The sequence below is a fragment of the Ammospiza caudacuta genome, chromosome 6, assembly GCF_027887145.1.
Source record: "Ammospiza caudacuta isolate bAmmCau1 chromosome 6, bAmmCau1.pri, whole genome shotgun sequence".
Classification (NCBI taxonomy): Eukaryota; Metazoa; Chordata; class Aves; order Passeriformes; family Passerellidae; genus Ammospiza; species Ammospiza caudacuta.
This window is the reverse complement of record NC_080598.1, coordinates 50,654,936-50,667,946: the sequence shown is the minus strand read 5'-3', so window position 1 is coordinate 50,667,946 and position 13,011 is coordinate 50,654,936. Positions and strand designations below refer to the sequence as shown.

General features: G+C 41.6%; 1 protein-coding gene across 2 annotated transcripts in view; it reads right to left on the bottom strand.

Annotated features, from left to right (window-relative positions):
• Positions 1–11,135: 11,135 nt before the first annotated feature.
• The window catches only part of UNC79 (unc-79 homolog, NALCN channel complex subunit), a 108,558-nt gene continuing 106,682 nt past the window's right edge, over positions 11,136–13,011 (bottom strand). For both annotated transcript variants that reach the window (XM_058806978.1, XM_058806979.1), the window contains 2 exons: positions 12,948–12,989; positions 11,136–12,260 (listed from right to left, as the gene is read on the bottom strand). In XM_058806978.1, the coding sequence (XP_058662961.1) occupies positions 12,060–12,260; positions 12,948–12,989 (243 nt within the window). In that variant the 3' untranslated portion in view covers positions 11,136–12,059. The remainder of the gene's footprint in view (positions 12,261–12,947; positions 12,990–13,011) is intronic.

Here is a 13,011-nt window from a genome sequence, read left to right as displayed (position 1 = left end):
CTCAGGATCCAGAACTTCAGTAATGCAAAACACTGAAGGCACCAGATGTTCACAACACTGAAAACCATCTCTCTAGAGAAAATGCAAACTATTCCCACAGCCTGTCATGCTTCCTCCTTCTGCCTTTTTATTACTAAGACTCTTCTTTCCCAATTTTCCCCTTTGTTTAAATTTAAGAACATCTCTTTTCTTCATAAGAGGAAGAAATATTGCACCCAGAAATATTTATGGGTCTTTATCACTGACAGTGCTGCACAATTTGTATTTTGATCATTAAGGATTTCCCAGCCAAACTTCAGCTCTTCCCTGACAGTTGATTCAATTAATCTTCTGTTTAGCATTTGGCTGTGTATTAACACTAATAAAATATTGTTATGAAAACATATCAAACTGCCCTTCTTAGGATGTAATCAGCCTTTTTAGCATGAAGTACAGTCAGATTCAATCTAGACTATAAGTTCTCTTCTAAATTTCAAAATGTGATGCAATCTGTAGAGGCTCAATAAATTAAATACCTTCTGCCCCATGTGATATGTGAGCTAATCTACTTTTTTATTTAATTTGATATGCCCTCAAAGTCAGGTATCACATCCAGAAAAAGTTTATCTCTTTGTTGAATGGGTAATATCCTCTCTAGAAGTACTGGAATCTACTAAAACCTGCCTAACAGATGCTTGGTTTGGCTTTATTTGTTTTGCTTACTGGTCCATTTGGAATTCCCTCCACTGACCCATTGAGACCCCATAGCTACCTCAGATCTCCCCCTCTTGGGGACTTCAAATTCCTTTTGAACCATCTTTTGTGCACAGATCTTTACACAGATGCAAGGGGGTGGGAAGTTCCTTTGACAGCTCTCAGAGGGCTTTGCAAATAAAAACCCAATTTTCATAAAATGGCTCTGAGGAAGGCCAGTCTTGCCTCCCTTGCAGTATGACAAAGAAGATGGAAGTCAGACCTTTCTTCTCCATGTCCTATCCCAGGGCATTCCCCCGAAGGTCATTTGGCTGCTGACCATTACTAGAGTCAGTGTAATCACTGTATCTCAATGAATACCACAGATGAAAACATTTTTTCCCCATTTGTATATTACAGAGTAGATCAATACAAGTCTCTTATTTAGTTTGCCTCACAAAAGCATAAAATGGTTGTTTCAGTACTTCAGTGACAACTTAAAGCTGTATAGGCTGGAATTGAATGTAGTATCAAAGTAAGCACATTTTAAAATATGGCTCTCTGTGACAGCAAAGGAGATCAGATATTTTGAAGACAAACAAATTTAATTACATAAATATTATTTATTTTATTACAAACATTTTGTTCCTGAGCATTAATTTAGAGAGGATTTTAGCCTGGCTAATCCAATAAAGAGCAGTGACTTGGAATAAAAACAGCAACAATTACTCCAAGTCCTCTGCTTTCTCTTGTAGCAAGAAGTGTGTCCCCTCATTAGCTCCTAAGCTCTCAAACACATCCTTTCCATCTCAGCACTTCTGACATTCCCCAAATGAGCTGCCTCCATGGACAGCAGTGTTTCAGCAGTCAGTCCCTCCTGTCACAGCAGATCCTGCAGCTGCCTTATCCAGGGTACCTAATCAACCTGCTGGGGAGAGATGGATTATTACTAATGTAAGAGTGATTGAAATGAGTGATTCCGTCCACTTAATCTCAGTGTGAAAAACAGAGACTTCACATAGATAAATACCAAAATATCACAAGCAAGTATGGAGCAAAATCCCCTGAAATACCTGGGCTGTTCTGTCAGTACTGCATGAGTTACTGGAATATTCTGTAAACCAGCTGAATGGTGATTCCAAGATTGTTTCAGATTGTCATCCTGGCTATAGCTTTGTACATGAATGAGTCATAAATATTACAACTTATTAGATTTCTTAGGGCAGATTCTCAAGGCTCTAGTCCCAGCCACATGCGTTTCATAGGAAGTCTTACAGAAGTCTTTGAAGATGCAGCCAAGAGTTTGTGTATCTTTGTGATGGCAGGTGATGCTGAAAAAAGCCTCCAGCAACAGTCACAGATTCCCAGCCCTGGACATGGCACCCTGGATCTAGGATAGAGCAGAATAAAATAGAATAGAATCCAATACATTCAAATACATTATTTCTGTTGGAAGGGACCTACAATGATCACCTAGTCCAACTGCCTGAGCAGTTCTGGCCTGATCACAAGTTAGAGCCTCAGTTAGTCATGTCAAAAGGAAAAGTAGTGTAGAAGTCAAAGAAGAGAAATTCTGGCACCACCACATCAGTCTGGGAAGGAAACTGTCCAGTCTGTTTGTATATACAGCTCAGATGTCTAGCAAACAGAGACTCCACCAGAACTACATGTAGTCTAAATTAATTTTTGCTCTTTCAGCCTGGGCTCATTCTCAGAGAATACTCCCCTTATGATTCTTAGTCCCCACAGGCCAAATGGTGAAACTCTGCTCCTGGGAGGGTGCCCTGAACCATGAAACCAGAGGAGGACCATACTCCAATCACCCTCTTTGCTCCAAGCAGTGCCTTACATTGCAAGAGACTGTAATGAAGTCATTAGGTCTAATGGAGGAGAAAATAGCTATTTAAAGCAGATCTAGCACCAGAACTGGACTGAAGTGGAATTTTCCATTTTATACATATGAAAGATTAGCTGCTACTGCACCTCACTGCTGCAGAATTAGCCATGGATCCAATTATGACTCTCCTCCATTCAGCCCTGCAATGCTTTCTGAATTCTCAGTCAGCACTAAAGCAGTCACTGTTTATCTACAATGTTTATAGTGCTTCCCTCTCCCTTGTGCTCCTTGTCAGTTTACCTTTAGATTGCAAGAAAATATATTGCTTTTCCACCCTGGAAGCATTGCCCAGATGCCTGGGGAAGCCCTTCACATACCAGGTGCCGCTTTTAATGAGTGAGGCTTTTAACTTTCAGAACCATGGTGTCACTACCAGAAGTGCCATTTGCTGCATGCTGTGATTTAAGGGTGTAAAAAAATTTCAAAAAATAAATAATCCACCAAAACCCCCCAGAACCCCCCCCTCCCCAAACCTCCAAAAAACAACAAAATCCTCTAACAAGACTGTCCACTCAGCCCACAGCCTCTCCCTGTCTTGGCTATCAATGAGCATGAGCCCTCTGAAGGTTACTTCTCTGCCAATTTCAAATATTGACCTTGATGTCCTGTCCCTTACAATATTCTTTAAAATCCATCATCTGCAAACTAAGTTTAAGTCAGGAAACCTAATTAGTAACAGAGACAATAAATAACAAGCTTAAGGGGAGGGAGGAGAGAACCTCTTGCAGGTGGCCAGATCTTAGCTGAATAATTCTCTGTGCAATGGTAATGCTTCAAAAATTTAATTCTCTGTAATTTCATTTAGGATGGGGAAAACAAAACAAAATGAGCAAAGTGTTATAGGATTTCATTTATATTCTGGCAAGTACATTCATCTAAAGTTTAACCATAATAGCTGCAGTTACTGTATCTTTCTTACAAGCATTTAATGATGTGAAGCAAGTGGCAATAAAAATTTAAAAAATAAAATAAAATAAAAAGGACCTACTTGGCATTATTATTTGCTATTTTTATACCAAAAAAAAGAAGACGACTCCCTACTGGCAGGCTGATTGTATTAATCTGAGATTCCTATGGTCTTTCAGACTTGATTGCTTTTGATTCTTGCTTAGTAGAAGTGGTGATGAAGGAGCTGAAATCATAATTCCTACTTAGAAGGCAAAGAGGAGGCCACTTCAGTTCTGCGGTGAGTGGCACATTTTGTTGTTTTAATTAAAAAGTTGTTCTGAGAAGCTTCTGCAGTATTCAGAGCAGAAAAAGATGGTATTTTCAAAAACACTTTGGGGATCACTCCTGCATTTTTTCTGAGCTATGTTGATGTTGCTTAAACCTACTAAGGAAGAGAAGCAATCATTGAATTTGAAGTACATTTTCTATCTCAAAAATGGTAAATCAATTCTCTCGATGAAAATATATTTTCCTTTATGCTGTTTTTAAATTGCTATCCATCTCTATTAAGGCTCTTAAAGAGAGATTTTCAGCAACAGAACACCCTCTAAAACAAACAAAAAAAATTATCTGAGTATCAAGAACTGAAGGTGTTTAGCCCAGAATTGCAATGATTTTCAAGTGCCTGCTCCCTTTGAGGTGAATGCCCAGAAAACTCTACAGGGCAAGGCTTGTACCCCTGAGAGTGCCATGGGTGAGGAGCATTCTTCAGCCATGAGCCACCATTCTCTTCAGAGGCAGCAATGGCTGTCAGGCTCCTCAGTGCATTGCACAACCCTCCAAGCTAGCCAGACTCCCTCAAGACTTAATTTGCACTTTTAAAAATCAATACACTTCACTGGTACTTTCAGCTTTTCATATGACAGCAACATTGAAAATTAATATTTTACTGGGATTGCTAAGGGTGGACTTAGGAGGGCATATAAGATTTGGATCACTTCAGAAGCATGTGACAGCTTAGGTAAGATGCTGTTGGCTTAGAGAAACTCAGATAAATCATATTTAGGGTTTTTATTCAATGATGCCAGGATCCTTCACATTGTCTGTGACTCAGATCAGCTGTTCCTTTTGCACTGGAATAATGACAAAAGCCTCTTAGATTTAGCTCTAACCTCAACTCAAACTATACAGATGTATTTGAGGTGCCTGCTGTGTTTCCCTCTGCTCCAGGTACCAGCCAAAATAGCTCTTCCATGACAAAAGTAAAACTAGTTACAAGGGATGTAAAGGTCCCAACATTAAAGGTTCATTTCCCAATCTCTGGAGCTACACTTTACTAGAGCTGCATTCTAAATACCCCAAAATGCTGGCATTTACCTAAAAACTAACTTCTGGGTAAAATTTGAGATCCAGGTTTATCTGCTGGAAAAGTTAGTCAGGGAAGCCTCAGACTTGCACAGGTTCACCTACACATCCCAAAGCATCTTAGTGTGACCTTTCCTACTCCTACCTGGAACAAGGCAGGAATAGCAATAGCTCGTCCTTCATGTCCCTACAGGCCATGCTCTGTGCATTCACAAAGAGCTGAGGGAGACCAAAATCCCACCAAACCCCTGCTTGTTTTGAATGGTGAGGGAGAATCATTATGCCACACTTGAGGCTGCTCCATCAACAGAGGCCAAAAGGGGGCCTGGTTGTTTGTCCTGCTCTCCTTCACACGTTCTGAGTAGCCCTGTAACACCCACTGTGAAGCCCAGGACAGATGTCACAGAACACAGGACAACACAAGCTGGGACCAAGCAGAGCCTTGAAATGCTGCGTTCTGCACTGCCTTGTGACACTTGAGGCAGCATTACATTCCCTGCATCTAATCCTCTCATTTGGAGTGGAGCATCTTCAGCTGCCCTAATGTTTGAGCTCAGCCTCACAGCTGGGGAAAACTAGCAGCTGGTTTGTGATTCAAAGGAACAGAACAATAACCCATTGAGGCTACTCCTCCTGTCTGTGGATGGGTGAGTCACATGAACAATTGGACAACACAGATCAGTTAAGCCTAATTCAGTTAATAGAATTAATTTGCAAATTAGTACACATTAGGTGAATCAGCTGCAATTCATTTTGACAGAAACGTTAAAAAATACTAAAGTAGTTATAATGAAACAGATAAATATTATTGCAGAAAAGATTCCAAAGAAAGCACTCTCCAGGTGGAATTTTTATCTGTTAATGCTGTGGATGCATAGGTTGAATTTCATATATTCAGTAGGAAGCATATTACATAGCCTTTATTACCCTCACAACCCTTAATAGATCTTAAATAATCATTAGAGATGGGCTGAGAAAGTTCTGACTGGGAGGCAGGCATAGATGTTGGGACTGATAGAGGGCCTGGGACTGATAGAGGGCCTGGTGCAAGGGAAAATAAATAAACTGTTTTAAATTTAAATGCTGGCCTAGAAAAATTAGTTGGTAAAATAATTTGGTCCTCTAACATTGTTCCTAGGAAAGCTTGGAAACATGTCTGTGCTGCTGTTATTCAGTGACACACAGAGCAGATAAACATCTGACATTTGAACAACATCGGTGTCTTCAGGGTAGTGATCACAGGGAAGAAAATGCCAATAGAATGATTTTATCCTTGAAAGGCTTGGAAAATGCTTTGGGCAGGTACAGGTAATAGGATCTCCTGAGCAAAAGTTGAGCTGCAGCTCCTGGAGCACTAAGATGATGTAGGAAAATGCTGAGCTCTGAGCTGTGTGTGCTCAGAGTAAACCAAGAGGCAAGAGCAGGGGAGCAAATGTGCCACACACACACACACACACAAGGCTCAGAAGAAAACCTCCATTGTTGGCTTGCTGCACAATGATGGCAACACTCGGTGTTGAACAAATGTATCTGGAGGAAGGAGATCAGATCATGGCTGCATCAGTTCAGCAGTGTAATGTGACACCTCCCTGGGATCCACAAGCACCTGGAACACACATTGCTGGGGTCACTTCACCATATCAACCCTTGCTCCTTCTGAGCCATACATAGGGGTTTGATCCCTAACCGGAACCAATTGTGCCTCTCTGTAGACTTCAGTAAAACTGCACTTTGTACTTGATTTGGATATCACAAATCAACACTGGGTGCACAGGATTTTGCTAGCAGTGGAAATTAGGTAACAGTTTCAATAAACAATGTATTTCTTTTAGCGATGGTCCTTTATATTCTGTTTTACTGATACTTTCCTGTATGACAAGGATTCACAGGGGTAGCAAACCTTTTGTAAAAGTACGTCACTGCAATCAATGTGACTTCATCCAAAAATAGTGGAGCTGCCACAAAAGCTAATCTATCTAAAAACTCTATTACCTATAAAATTTTTATTCTGTGTGTCAAACTTCACAGGCATGCTATTGTGCCTTTCTGAAAGGATTTAAAGTTGCAGGACAGCCACAACAGTTATGTTGGCCAGACAATTAATTATACATTGAAAAAAACTGACCTAGCATTCCATGGTGTCTGTCAAACTCAGAGCCTCCCAGCTCACGGTCATGGCTTGTCAGGTTTGATGGGGAGCTGGTTAAATGCAGTGTCAGAGCAGTTACCTGGGGCAGTGCACTGAAGGCTGCTTGCCAGTTGGCTGAAGGCCCTCTGGTATCTATCAGGTCCAGCAAAATGCTGTAAAATAATTCACAATGTAGTCTTCCAGTGACTGAGTCATGGGTTCCACTTTTCCATGTTAATGCTCTGTAAGTATGGATGAGAAATGAGCCACTCTCCCAGGCTCTGCCAGCTCTTCACAATCTCCTGCTCCTTGTACACATTCTGATTCACAAACCACACACAGTGATAGCTGGAACCCCCAGCCCACAGCTGCAGGACTAAGGCACAAGGGGCACCAGGCAGGCCAAGACTCTTTGTCATGTGGCCTTCTGTTCTTTGGTCTGAGGCATTTCCAGTGGTGGCCACTGACTCCCCATCAGCAAACCCTGGGAAGGCCAGTGCCAAGGGTGGATCCAGGTTCTTTTCCTGATCACTTTGCAGCTGGGGAGCATCAGGACACCTTCTCCTTCAATGGTTATTCTCACTGCTGTCCCTTGATGCTCAGACTCCAGCTGAAATTGTGCTCGGCAGGGAGAGACAGAAGTGGACAGAATAATTCAGTTAGAAGCCAAGTGACAAATGCAAGTGACAACAGCAAACTGTAGTGCTGCTGCCTCTGCCTGACTTCAGGCAGACTGCTCATCTGAAGACCCACATCATTGACTAAGCAGCTCTTGTGTAATCAAGATTCAGATCCTGTTGAAATAAAATAGACTTCAGCTTTGTCTAAGAGTCACATTAAGAGGCAACAAGAAAAACTGTGGATAGGACTCTCCCAGAGCTGCGCGCAGCTGGGGGAATAGCACAGGATTCTTGGCTGCAGAACGCTTTTCCAGGACATGCTAGCAAAGACAAACAGCCCTGGGCTCTGGTAATCTTCATCCAGCTTGAAAGGAGGCTTTGCAGGCCAGAGTTCAGAGACATCTTCTGTCTCAGAATGCTCATCAGTCCTAGAGCACATCGACTGCTGTCACAGCATGGAGAACAAAGCCAGAGAACCAAGTGTGCTTTTAGGGCCTTTGAACTGCCACGGTTCTAAGGACATGGTGCAGAGACATGTCCTGATAAGGCATGTATGTAGGTAGCAAGTGATGTGCTGTAAAAGCCTTTGTTTGTGTGACCCTGGGTGTAGCTCAGGCCCTGGCTCTCTCCAGAGGCACAGGAAAGCCCCTGGAGATGCCCACGCAGACATTAACCTCGCGCTCAGGACACGGGTTATGTAACCCAGCAGCAGCGGGGCTTTAACCATTGCTTCATCCAAAGTGCCCCTTCTTGTTGGGAATTTCACAGTTCAGCACACACTAAGTTAATGCTTTTACTAGGTCAGGCTTTGTAACAAGCATCGATTTAAGCAGCTTATTACGACAGAAGTCTGAACACTGTTGCTAAATGGCAGCTCCCTGTGATCCTGCAGAGGATGGATTCTGCTCCTGCTGCCACACACCCCAAGACACAGCCCTGCTGGGAGCCTGGCAGGGCAGAGATTTGCTGCTGCCGCTCGGGAGCATTTTCAGGGAACACCAAATGTTATTTACTTCCTAATCTTCCTACAGAATATAAAGAATTGCTGCTCTGGGCTATTTCAGAGAGATAATGTGAGTGACTCATTTGAGTTGTATATTGACCTCAGGCACTGTAAAGATACATTTCACAGTGCTTTAAAAAACTACTAATGCAGATTTCTGTACTTCTGAACATCCCTAGAGTGCACTTCAAAGATTTTCCTGAAGTCTTAAACCACACATATCTGGTCAAGCCCCATGTTATTTGTTGTTATTAGTCAAATACCCCTAATCATTGGTCCTATCATCTTCCAGGCTATATCCCCTACACTAAAGCAGCTTCTTAATAACTTGCAGTCCCAATTTGCCTAGGCATAACAGCTCCATAAGAACCATATTAATTATAATCAGTGACAGATACATACTAAATCCTATGTTGAAACATGGGAGTAGTTTCTGTGACCAACTCTTATCTCTAAACCCAGAGCTGAAACCAAATCTCAATTCCCACAGTGTTAAACTGTTTAAAGACCTGGATTCAGCAGGTCTGTCTTTGGCTTGTATTTAATTTTTAAAACTCCCCACCACTGTATTTGCATTCTTTTTGAATTTTGCCAGTCTGAACATAGATGCTTTGTAGCAGATTTTGCTAGGCAGGGAAAAAGCTTTCACCATGTTGCTTCCATGCATTATCCACTGAGACGCCTGATCATAGATTCTCCTTTCCAGCAGTGAGTTTTAACAAGCTTTCTAAGGCTCTGCTCTTCTCCTGCAAATCATCTCTTCATCCTTTAGGCTTCCACAATTCCCATTGCACCCATCTGAGCTCACCCACCTCACACCCGAGGGCCTCAACTTCCCTCCCTCTCCTTGTCTTTCAGTGGTCTTTCAGACTCACCACTTCACAGCATATCAAAATACAAAAATCTCTCTCCCACACATCCCACTTTCAGGGGCCCAACGGCACTTCCATTTCACTAGGGTGACCCCACCCCTACACCTGGGCCCCCTATCAATGTGGTTACCTAGCAAAGGTATCACCTGTGTGGCAGGTACAAAATTGAAGCAGAGTTGAGGGGTGGAAGGAGTGAGTCCCACTGAAAACAAAGACCACAGCTCCTTTTTGCCCAAAGTTCCAGCTGCCTACCACTCAGTATGGTACTGCACCCCCATGAGCGAGTGACAGACCTTGGGATGAAAGGAAGGGATCCCACAATCAACAAAACATGGCTCAACCACCAGCATTCTGCAGATGAGCAAGGAAGGGCCTAGAGGGAATCACTATGGAGAAAATCCCCAAACCCTTCAGAAAATCATGCTGGGCACCCCTCTGAAGTAACTGGATATTAATGAACACAATATGGGGAATAAACATAAGACAGGAGAGCTAAGAGTCCCAAGAGGTAAGATCCTGCATGAAAGAAGGACACAAGAAAGACAGTTAATATTTGAGAAAAAACTTAGTTGAAGCTCAAGAGCATGCAGCGCTGGTGCATCCCCCTCCCTGCCCCTCCTCAGGCCTCACTATGATCTCAGAAAAGCTCCTCAGGCCACCCCCTCTGAGCAGGTGCTGCTGATGGAGCCTGGCTGCCACCCCACTCCTTGGAGCTCACTTTCCCCACCACCTGCTGGGAAGATGCAGAGGCACCCAAAGACTTCACTGAACTCCAGGGGGATTTTTCACAGGGACCTTGTACAAACTCCTCAGTATGTTCATGGTGAGTAGTACATTGGTGAGCAGGGGATGGGAATGTGCTGCAGTAAGGGTACTGTGAATGCTCTCTCTTGGATTCTTGTGTTTGTTAGGTGTAGTAAGATAGGCTTCTAAGGGAGTTGGTGTGATTGTACAATACTTTGTTAAATTGTTTAAATTAGGCTGTCAATTAAGTGCTGTTAAACCTTTAGGCTAAAAACTGTTGGTCACGTCTGGGGCTCACTTTGGTAAGGGGGTCCACTCTGAACCTTGACTCAGTGGGAGGATGTCTCATTCCTTTTATCCCTACTTTTTTTTCATCCCTAGCCTCCATGTAGTTAATTTTAGGTTGCTTTCAGTTTTAGATTAGCCAAATCAATTTCTTTCCACTGAAAGCACACAGAGGGGCATATTTTAAGCAAGCTAACACATGCCTGATTTTCCTTTGTTTCATTGGTTGGTTTTATTTTTGTTGTTTTTGTAAAGCATAACGTTACTTTAATGGCATATCTGCAAACATTTCCACTTTTATTTCAGCAAATGTGTTGAGGGAATACTGACCCTTCACAAAACCTGAAACGTACTCAGGCAGATTGTGAGAGTGGTAATACAGACTATGAATTTAATACCATCCCAATATACAACTTAATGTTTGTTATTTTTCTAACCAGTGCATTACAGAATAAATACAGAAAATACGACTGGGATTGCACAGATTTAAGTATTTATTACAAGAGGCGGCAAATCATTATGCTTTCAAGATTTTATGTAAAATCCACTGAGTTAATTGATTCTCCTTAGATTCCAATGGGCTTTGTCTGAGTTTCCTAATGATATTAAAATCCATCTGTTATTAAACATCATGTATGCAACAGTATGCAAATGCTGGGATTTGTAAATATCATTATGCAAAAGTTCAAGTCCAATCATGCTCCTCTTGAAGTTTGCAACATAAATTCTGTAGACATCAATAAGAATAGATTTGGGATATCTTTTTAATTGCACTGTATACAAGTATCGACAGAAGAATACAATAGAGTAGTCACAAAATTAAGAGGCTTCTATGAAACCTACAAAGTAGAGCAGCATAGAATCAATGAAGTAAAAGCAGTATTTCAAAAAATAATAAATCAGACCTGGCAGTTTTGGAAAATGTACTGAAAAAAACCACAAATTAATTGGCACAGTTTAACAACCTAATTTCTAAGTGCACTTCATAACAACTCTCCTTACAAGCTGCTGTTTTCCCAGAAGATGATGACAAAAAGCCTCATTAGAACATCACTGTTTTATAGTGACAGATTTTATTGCATTGCCAGCTGTGAATCTAAAAAAAAAAAAAAAACACCTCCCCCCTAAAAACTTATATAAAGGTTCCTAAAAACCCTATTTTCTTTTGTAATTGTCAAAAAATAGCAACATAGCACTTCCATGTTTTTGAATACCCACAATTCTATTTTTAAAAAAAATAGAAGTCAAAGAAAAGTGATTTTTGTTTAGCTTCAAAAATAATGTAAAGGAACATTTAAGAACATTTCAATGATCAGAGACATATGTACAATATGGTAGATTTGAGTCCAATCCATGTTCATGAAAGCAGACTTAGAACCTGTTGATCCTGAGTAACTGTAATTATAAACTGGCAGGAGCAGGCTCTTAGCTTCACCCATTATAAGCTTTTTCACAATCTGTCCTAGGCTAAAAAGTGTAGATACAGTATATACTCTGTATACGGATTTATACAAAAGGTCTTTTACAGCTCTAACCCTGTTATTGCTAGGCTAAAAAGTGACTATTTTGGAACAAGTTACATGCATCATAAAGGGTAAAACTGAGATGCAGCTTCTGATGACTGAATTTCTACTTGAGCCATTTTAAACTGGGTGCACTGCAGCCACTTGCGGAGCACAGACGAGCTATTGTTCATCTGTCCTGACCCCTGTAACATCCTCAGGCTGTGATGGTTGACATTGCTCTGGATGGCTTGGAGGCGGAGCTGAAGTCCAGCAGATAAATGCTGTTGAAATGATGCAAAGCATTTAGTTTCTTACCTTTAACATGTACATTAATATAGCAATGTGAAGGGTATTGGTTTGTTGGCCAGAGAGTTTCTTACACTTCCCCATGTCAAATTTCTTGCTTCCACATCCTGCCCTGTGGTGTTGCCATAGAAGGCAAATGTGTTTACAGACACAACTCCATACTGAGACCAACTCCAAAATTTTCTTCTCTTCACCAAAAATCTCTTGACTCACAAACCACAGCGCACCATCTTCCTCTCCCTTACAAAGAGGGCCAGATGGTAGTTTTACCCAAGAAAACAGGCCCACAGTATCTTCTCTAGAACCCACAACTATCTCCTGAGTCAAGAGTCCCAACCCTGATTTGTCAGGGAACTCTCAAGCCTAAGGCATTAAGAAAAACCACAGCTCAGGGAACAACCAACCTCAGTAAATAGCAAGGAAAGGCCCCAGTGCAGAACCTGGGGAGAGGAAAATGCTCCAGCAGGGAAATGGATAGAGCAGTACTGACTAGAGGGCAAGTGTCTCAGCAAATGCTCATACTTCAGAGCTTCATCTCAACTGCATATGCTACAATTATCTGTCTTCACACATCTTATTTCCAGAATTTACAGAAATGTAAATTATTTTAAAATTTATAGAAATGTATACTATAAAAGGGCAAGGCACCAGAAACAACTTACCTTTAGGTTTGACTGTATCATTGGCAACCACATTGGTATGAGCTGCAAGAAGAAGTGCATTTTG